The sequence below is a fragment of the Frankliniella occidentalis genome, unplaced genomic scaffold (assembly GCF_000697945.3).
Source record: "Frankliniella occidentalis isolate FOCC.00 unplaced genomic scaffold, Focc_3.1 Scaffold336, whole genome shotgun sequence".
In the NCBI taxonomy this organism is placed as follows: domain Eukaryota; kingdom Metazoa; phylum Arthropoda; class Insecta; order Thysanoptera; family Thripidae; genus Frankliniella; species Frankliniella occidentalis.
In genome coordinates this window covers 252,373-259,687 of record NW_026267459.1, presented here as the reverse complement: position 1 = coordinate 259,687, position 7,315 = coordinate 252,373, and the positions used below count along the sequence as shown (strand labels likewise).

Sequence of the window (7,315 nt, the reverse complement as noted above, 5' to 3'; positions counted from 1 at the left end):
TAAAAACGTTCATAATACCCGTCTCGTCGTTTCGTTTTCCTGCACTTGCACGTGGGCCAATGACCATCGAGTCGTTGCCCGAGTCATCGCTGCTTTGGAATTCATTGTCCCGTAGACAATCCGGCCGGTGCAGGCGCAGCCAAGTGCCAAGCCAGACAGGCGGCCACGTGACCGGCAACGTAGTTGCACCGAAGGCCCGGGCGGGGTGAGGTGGGACGGGGTAAGGTGGGGCGGGGCGGGCGGGCTCGCATGAATTAGCACCAATTAAGGTGCTCTGTGGGGACCAGCTCTGGAAACTTTTTCCTTCACTAGGGTCACGCTCGTGTTCACTGGACGCCCACCAGCGCCCACGTATCCGCCCACGCCCACGGGGCCGAGCGGTATCCAAGCCTCGGCGGTCAGCGTCGTCCGGACTTCCCTCTTTGCCATAACGGATATCGCTTTGAAGAAGCAGAGCAGTCGCGTTGAAGATGAAGAAGCACGGCTATCAGCGGCTCACGGACATCTCACGTGGATCGGGCAAGAGTTGAACCTCGCAAGCCCAGCCGGCCCAGTCCGTCCCGCGGTCTCAACGTGGTTCAGAAAAGGGGGGGGGGGGCACCGCGGGGCGCTGCGAGCGCGGCTGACGAGCTGACGCTGACACCCGGCCGGATCACACTCTCCCCTCCCGACGAGGCACAAAGGTCCCCAACTTTCTCCCCGCTGAGCCCACTTCTCTGGTTTCTGTGATTTGTTCAATTTGTTACCGTGCCTTCTGCGTGCCCAGGTAAGTGCGACTTGCGTACCGTTTTTTTCCATGACCCCATACCAGTTTGAAGTGCGCCACACGACATCCCTTTAAATTTTCAAGAAATTTCTAATTTAGAATTCGGCGTAATTTTTTTGACGTGCAATGTGATATTTCGTCAACTTTCGGCGCCAGCGCAGCTCTAGCTCTGCCTCACGCCATGCTCGCGCCTCCCCCCCCCCCTTCCCCTCCGCGGCTGGCTTATCGATGTAGTGTCGGCCCGGCTCGGCGCTTCAGGGCCTTCCGCCCCAACCCTACCCCTATCCCAGCTGAGTCGCCCGCCGCCGCCGCGCCGCGACCACGGCATAGCGCGAGCAATAAGTGACTTGCCGAATCTAACGTCCGCTCCAACGGCGGTGACGTCGTCTTTCTCATTCGTTAGTATTTTCGGTAAGTTCGTCAACCTGTTGCCGGTGTGGCGGAATATTTTAACCGTTCAGGTGCCTCCCGGGTCGTGCTGAAGCGTTGAAACTACTCGAAGCCGTCAGCTGGGGGCAAGGTTAGGTCCGTGAAAATTTCTGTTTCCAGTTATTGATTACCCGCAGTTTCCTCCATTTGTCAGTGGAAACTTTTGTCTCTATCGGTATCTCAATATATTTTATTGCTTAAGGGTGACTACGCAACTTCAAGTTAGTGGCCTTAAGTTGGAAAGTTTGCGGAAATATGCTGTTGCAAAATCTATGAAAATTTAGACGACCATTTTTCTGTGACTTTCTGTAATGCTATGGTGTTATGAGTTCTAGGGTAGGGTAATTGAATTACTGTATTTTAAGTGCAGTTTGCTGCTATTCTATGGCTATTATAACATTTCGTTCTTTAGTATTACACTGTCCTGTGGGACTGAGCAGGACGGACCTGCTCTCTACTACATTTAGCATTGTTGAAATGTAGGAGACGCTACATATATTTTAATTTAATCAATAGAAAACGATCCATCTTATCTTTCTCTGTAGTGTTAAACATATTTTTTTGTGCAAATTTTCAGGCTAAGGACACTATTCAAGAACCATGACAGAAACAGTGGGGTTCGAAGAAGTAACGATACCTGTCCCTTGGGGTCATGTCAGTGGTACGTAAATCATAAATGAATTGGTCTTGTTCTGTTGCAGCTGTTTTTGTTTTAATTGTTTGGTGTCTTGGTGTCCGCAGGCAAATGGTGGGGTGGACGAGGACGACAACCTGTCATAGCTCTGCATGGATGGCAAGATAATGCTGGCTCTTTCGATGGGCTTGGCACTCTCTTGCCAAAAGACATTTCCATGCTTGCTATTGATTTTCCAGGCCACGGCAGATCATCACATTATCCAAAGGGACAGTTCTACTACTTGTTTTGGGATGGAGTATTGTTGGTAAGGACTTGTGGGTAGGACTATGGGTTTACTATCTGTTATGAAGAATCAAACTTACTCTATCTTTCTTAAGTACACTCTATTAAGTAAATTTTTTTGTTGGTGTGTTACATTAGCTGAGGCGTATTGTCAAACATTTTAAGTGGAGTAAGGTCACTATCATTGGGCATTCTATGGGTGGTGCTGTTGGCTTCTTGTATGCAGCATCATTTCCTGATGATACTGAAAAGCTAATTTCACTTGATATAGCAAGCCCTACTATCCGAGATAAAGAAAGTGTGGTCAACATTACTGGAGTATCAATTGACAGGTAACAATTATTAAACTTTTATCTAAACACCTGCTCTATGCTCTAGTTTGTTTCTTTTTTCTTTTCCAAAAGAAATTGCTAACTTTTACTTTCTGCAGGTTTCTGAAATATGAGACATTAACAGAGGATGCCATGCCATGCTATACCAAAGAGGAAATGATAGAGCTTGTCCTTGAGGCTTACCAAGGGGCAATTACTCGGGAGTCAGCCGAAACTCTTATGATTCGAGGGATGTCTCCAATTCCTCCCACCTCAAAAAATATTATGAAGAAAGAGGGGTTCTTGTTTGCACGTGATGTGCGCCTCAAGGTATGAGTAAGACCCTTTGTAATAAATTTTAAAATTAGAACGTATTGCTCTAACTTTAATGAAATTTGCAGGTTGCTGGACTTGGCTTGATAACTCTTGACCTTGTACTGGAGTATGCCAAGAAAATAAAGTGCGAGTACTTGAACATACGAGCAGTACCAGGACTGAGTTTTGACCGCCCAGAGTATTATACGCAGGTCCTTGATGAAATCAAAAAATCTTCTTGCCGCTTTGAGTACAAGGAAGTTGATGGTTCCCACCATATTCACTTAAACGAACCTGAGAAAATCGGACCAATTGTCTTTAACTTTATTAAAACCAGTAAATCTGAGCAAATTTCTTCTGACTCAGTGGTAAATGGAACTGGTTCAACATAAACATAAAAATTTTAGCTGTTTTGCTTGTTGTGTTTTGCTGCTCGTCCACAAACCATGAGATCGAAGAAGTAAATCTCATTGCTTTGAGTTTTGTTGTGATCACAAATTAGTACTGTATGTTGTATAGAAAGAATTAATAAGTCAACAAACGGCTCCTGATGCCTCACATCTTGCATCAGTACTTATGTGACAAACTTGCATCTATATTAACAATTTTCTTGTCCAAATGGTATGAAAACCTGTTCAAGCTAGCATGTTATTCTATTTCAAATCCACTGCAGGCAGTGGTGTAGTAAATCATTTTTGTGTTAAGCTTTAATTTATTACTTAACGATAGTTTCACCATTAATCATATTTCTTTTTAGTATGATAAATATGCTCAAAGAAACTACTTCATATGAGTGCTAGTTTTGGCACATTAAACACATCTTGTGTTACTTGTTCTCAGATTTTTTTCCTTTTTCTGTTATAGTTTAACTTCCAAATTTCAAGTTGTTCATTAATGAATCAATTTAATATCTATGTATGTATCTGTCTATCTCACGCTTTGTTTCTCAGTATTTTTAATGTTTTAATTCAAGCCTGTGGTGGTTGATTTCCTATATGCTTTTTGCATGGCGCTATGAATTTAAGAGACATTCCAATCAAATTTTGTGTGCATCACATGATACAGTACTTAAAATTAGTTGTGAATGTTTGTGAAGTTTCTTTTCTTAGACTTTAATTATTTTGTTTTTCACAAAATGATTGTGTAGACACCACTGATGAACAAAATTATGACCCATCTTGTACGTACAGAAAATGATTGTGATATCTGAACTTCTAGTATTAAAGTATTATTGTTTCCTAATCTTTGTTGTTAGTGTTCTGGCATGCCTTTTACACTACAGTATCTGTATACTGTGTGGTCATATGCCAGGGAATTCAACATACAATTTGTACAAATATTCAACAGCCTTATTTTTGTGTTAATTGTGTTAAAACTTGCAGCTAAGTATTTCTTCTAATATACTGCTGTGTGGCAGTGATTCACAGTGATTCCATCTTCATTCTTTCAGCCTTAACATCCTTCTTTTGAAGCACTGCTAACTCTCTTCTCAAACTTAAAATGTTTTGCTTTTGAGATTCAAATCTACTTTTCCAGTCCAGCAGTTGCTTCAGTAATATTTCCTTTTGTGACAATGAATCTTTATAGTCCTGTAGTAGTTTTGGTTCTGAAAGTAGACCTGCCTCTTGGCGCAGACGAATAGTATCACTTCTGCTCATATCCCTCCTCTTTTTTTCACAGCCCACTCTCTCTCTATTCTGAAAAGCATGATGATAAAAGTTACTTTACAGTGATCTTTGTGAAATGATTTTTATTGCACGAGTAAAAATCACTACTGCTAGCACTCACCCTGTTGAGCTCCTGGTTGATGTCATGGAGATGAACTTTGCTGGTCTCTATGTCTTCAAGTAAAGTGTGTGTTTTTTCACGGATTTCAGCAAGAATGTGAATAGCTGACGTAGCTTTACTGCGAAGCCGATGTAATTCAGCATCTCTCTCTTCCAATCTCTCGACACAACTTTGACTGTGCATTTTTAGTTGCTCATATTCCATTAGTGTTAAATTGTCACCAAGATTTTCTAGAGACTGATTATTTATAAATTGATTTATTAGAAGGATTTAAAATATTGAAAAGCAGGTCCTAAAGACTAAAAGACACAAACCTTCAAATGATTCTCATCTGCTGCTGCAGCATTTCTCAATTTAAAGTAGACAAGCCTTTCTCTTGCGAGCTCTTTTGATTTACCTATTTGTTTTTGAATAAAATCTTCAATGTTCTGTTACACAAAAGATGATTAATAACTGTTCTATAATTGACTATTTTAAAGAAAAAAAATCTTAGCATTTACTTTGCCTGATAAGTGCTTGGTTGTTTGGGTAATAAGTAGCCCCTTGGCTACCTCTCTTTCCTTATTTAACAAATTATTCCACTCAATTTCAAGGTTTGATTCTACCTGCAAAGTAATAAATGTTTTGAGGTATCAACCAAAAGTTTGAGAATGCTGTTAATTGTGAACTTACTGCATTTTTCTTTTCTTCAAGAGTAGAGACTAGCTTATGCATTTTTGATTCCTCATCGCTAGCATATTTTTGAGCCTCCTCATAAGCCAGCAATGCCTTAACATATTTCCCTTCCATATCTACATTAGCTATTGGCATTTCTTTGAAAAGATGTTCTATCTAAAGTAGAACATAAATCACAATATCAACCTTATGCATTGTTTTGGTAATCTTCCCTTTAAATAAAAGTAAGATTCCACACCTTTTTTCTTTTGTAGTGTTCATACATCTGCTTGATTAAGAATGTATTTCTTCGCTTAAGGTTTGTTCTGGATGCTACTAGACTGTGGTACAATAATATATTTTCTTGGTAGACTTGCTGTCTCTTTAATGCAGCTGCTTCTTGTTCTGCAGCAAGCTGGGCTTGGAAATCTGGATCTATGTCAACACTCCCCTGTACGTCCACACTTTTAATGGTTGTAATGCTTGCTAAAAGAACATGGGTGTGTGTTAACAGATTATCATTGCAGATAGAGAGAAAAGTATGGAATAGGCAAGAAAAAGCATAAGCATCTAAAAATCAGCTTACATGGTTTTCTGTCTTCATACTGCTGTAAATTTCCTACATCTTCTTGTTCTTTTATCTGAATTACGTTGTCCAGAATGTCCTCCAAAATCTCGGTTACAATACAAAATCCTGAAGACATACTATCACTTGACCTTGCATCTGGCTTTTCAGAATTTGGAGTTGTGCCTTTCCCAAAGGATTGGTGGCCATCATCTGATAGTATTTCAGGACTCTTCTTAGACACTTCCAAAACCGAACCAACTGAAGCGTTTTTTTGTTCTTTCTGTTCAACGTCTTCTTTTGTGATTGACTGCAACTTTTCCTCCTCTTCCATCTTATCTCCATCACCCCTCGTGGTATCACCCCCTCCACCGGAGTCTTCATCAGGGACCTGTTCCTCTTCATTTTCAGTAAATGTCTCCTGAACTATATCGTTGTTTTCCAATGAAATATTCTGAATAGTTTCTTCATTTTCTTCTATATTCTCGATATTCTCCTCACCTAAAAATGATGATGGTCTTACATTACTCTCTATTTTGGAGGCTTTAGTATCCTACATATGTTTTTCTATGAAGTAACTTCAATTTTTAATGGGGTGCCCCTCACAATGATAGGTAAATCGCTTATCGCAGGGGACGTAAAGTAACCGGAGGGGCCTTCAGGAGCGGATCCAGTTCAGTTCTCCAGAAAATAAGGGGGAAGGGACCTCTTGCCTACAGAACGTACAGGTGAAAAGTGGTGCAGATATGTTGCCTACCTATCGAGCGCCTTGTTGGGCATGAGTGCTAGAGTAAGGGGGCAACGTTGCCGTCTCACCTTTTGATCCGATTGAGGCGCCAGGTGCCCGAGCCCGTGCGTCGCCTGCTTAGTCTCCATAGTTGTGGGGGCACCTTTACCACATACATGTACTCACCGTCTACATCAAAGGTTTCTGACCCGTGCGGGGTTCGCTCATCGGTCTCCATAATAACAGACATAATCAGTCAGCTATTGTGCTCTTAAGAGGTAAGCAAGGCCGTGTTTGTGTGCAAGTGTGGTGTGGATGTCATCGATTCAATTCCTGGTCTTTCTGGTTGCCAGGCTACCCGGGTCCTGCTGGCACTGCGCTTATTTTCGTATTGACCCGCGCGCGCCTTACACCGCCTTGCTCAGACTTCCTGGCCAACCGCGATGTGGCGATAGGCTTATGTCAACATCATGTCGTTCCTTAATTTGGCGGGAACAGATAATTAGATAATGATAAGAAAATTAGACAAGGCAGACTGCTGACTCCCACTTGGGGCTCATACAAACAACAAGCTTAACTTGAGGCGCGGGGTTGCCTACGCGCCAGGCTGTCATCTCACCAGCCAGCCTACCAGCCGCTAGTAGCTACTGTGTGATGGCTCAGTGTTCTCTACTCTTCTAGCCAATTGCCATATGGTTCCCAAAGGCAACCAAACATGCAGCTAGTAGAGCTGAGCCAAGGACGATCCCCACCTCCCCATCGGCTCTCGTGAGCTGCCAGAAAGGTAGGCAATTTGTGTCAATAAACCCTGTAAGTAGGCAACCCACGGTGCACCCCCCCC

The 7,315-nt window shown here is 42.3% G+C and overlaps 2 protein-coding genes across 6 annotated transcripts; one reads left to right on the top strand and one right to left on the bottom strand.

Annotated features, from left to right (window-relative positions):
* Positions 1-607: 607 nt before the first annotated feature.
* On the top strand, positions 608-3,982 carry LOC113204340 (probable serine hydrolase). 4 transcript variants are annotated; one of them, XM_026419503.2, is made up of 6 exons: positions 608-766; positions 1,773-1,856; positions 1,937-2,136; positions 2,253-2,446; positions 2,545-2,755; positions 2,827-3,982. In XM_026419503.2, exons 2-6 carry the CDS (start codon positions 1,796-1,798, stop codon positions 3,130-3,132), a joined length of 972 nt encoding a protein of 323 aa, XP_026275288.1. In that variant the 5' UTR covers positions 608-766; positions 1,773-1,795; the 3' UTR covers positions 3,133-3,982. The 4 variants fall into 4 exon arrangements, with proteins under 4 accessions (XP_026275288.1, XP_026275286.1, XP_026275290.1 ...); XM_026419501.2 differs by lacking the exon at positions 608-766 and adding an exon at positions 1,011-1,177; XM_026419505.2 differs by lacking the exon at positions 608-766 and adding an exon at positions 1,208-1,286.
* Positions 3,983-4,129: 147 nt separating this feature from the next.
* On the bottom strand, positions 4,130-6,826 carry LOC113204339 (coiled-coil domain-containing protein 96-like). 2 transcript variants are annotated; one of them, XM_026419500.2, is made up of 8 exons: positions 6,661-6,826; positions 5,769-6,248; positions 5,442-5,668; positions 5,201-5,359; positions 5,029-5,133; positions 4,843-4,956; positions 4,529-4,765; positions 4,130-4,437 (listed from the first exon to the last, which is right to left on the bottom strand). In XM_026419500.2, exons 1-8 carry the CDS (start codon positions 6,722-6,724, stop codon positions 4,162-4,164), a joined length of 1,662 nt encoding a protein of 553 aa, XP_026275285.1. In that variant the 5' UTR covers positions 6,725-6,826; the 3' UTR covers positions 4,130-4,161. The 2 variants fall into 2 exon arrangements, with proteins under 2 accessions (XP_026275285.1, XP_052130062.1); XM_052274102.1 differs by having other exon boundaries at positions 6,564-6,776.
* Positions 6,827-7,315: the final 489 nt, after the last annotated feature.

Excerpts from the sequence above, each read along its gene's own strand:
- LOC113204340 (XM_026419503.2), top strand. The coding sequence starts at position 1,796 with ATGACAGAAACAGTGGGGTTCGAAGAAGTAACGATACCTGTCCCTTGG. Across the intron at positions 1,857-1,936 it reads CCCTTGGGGTCATGTCAGTG|GCAAATGGTGGGGTGGACGA; the intron begins GTACGTAAATCA and ends TGGTGTCCGCAG. Across the intron at positions 2,137-2,252 it reads TTTGGGATGGAGTATTGTTG|CTGAGGCGTATTGTCAAACA; the intron begins GTAAGGACTTGT and ends GTGTTACATTAG.
- LOC113204339 (XM_026419500.2), bottom strand. The coding sequence starts at position 6,724 with ATGTCTGTTATTATGGAGACCGATGAGCGAACCCCGCACGGGTCAGAA. Across the intron at positions 5,134-5,200 it reads TTGAAGAAAAGAAAAATGCA|GTAGAATCAAACCTTGAAAT; the intron begins GTAAGTTCACAA and ends ATTACTTTGCAG. Across the intron at positions 4,766-4,842 it reads CAGATGAGAATCATTTGAAG|TCTCTAGAAAATCTTGGTGA; the intron begins GTTTGTGTCTTT and ends ATAAATAATCAG.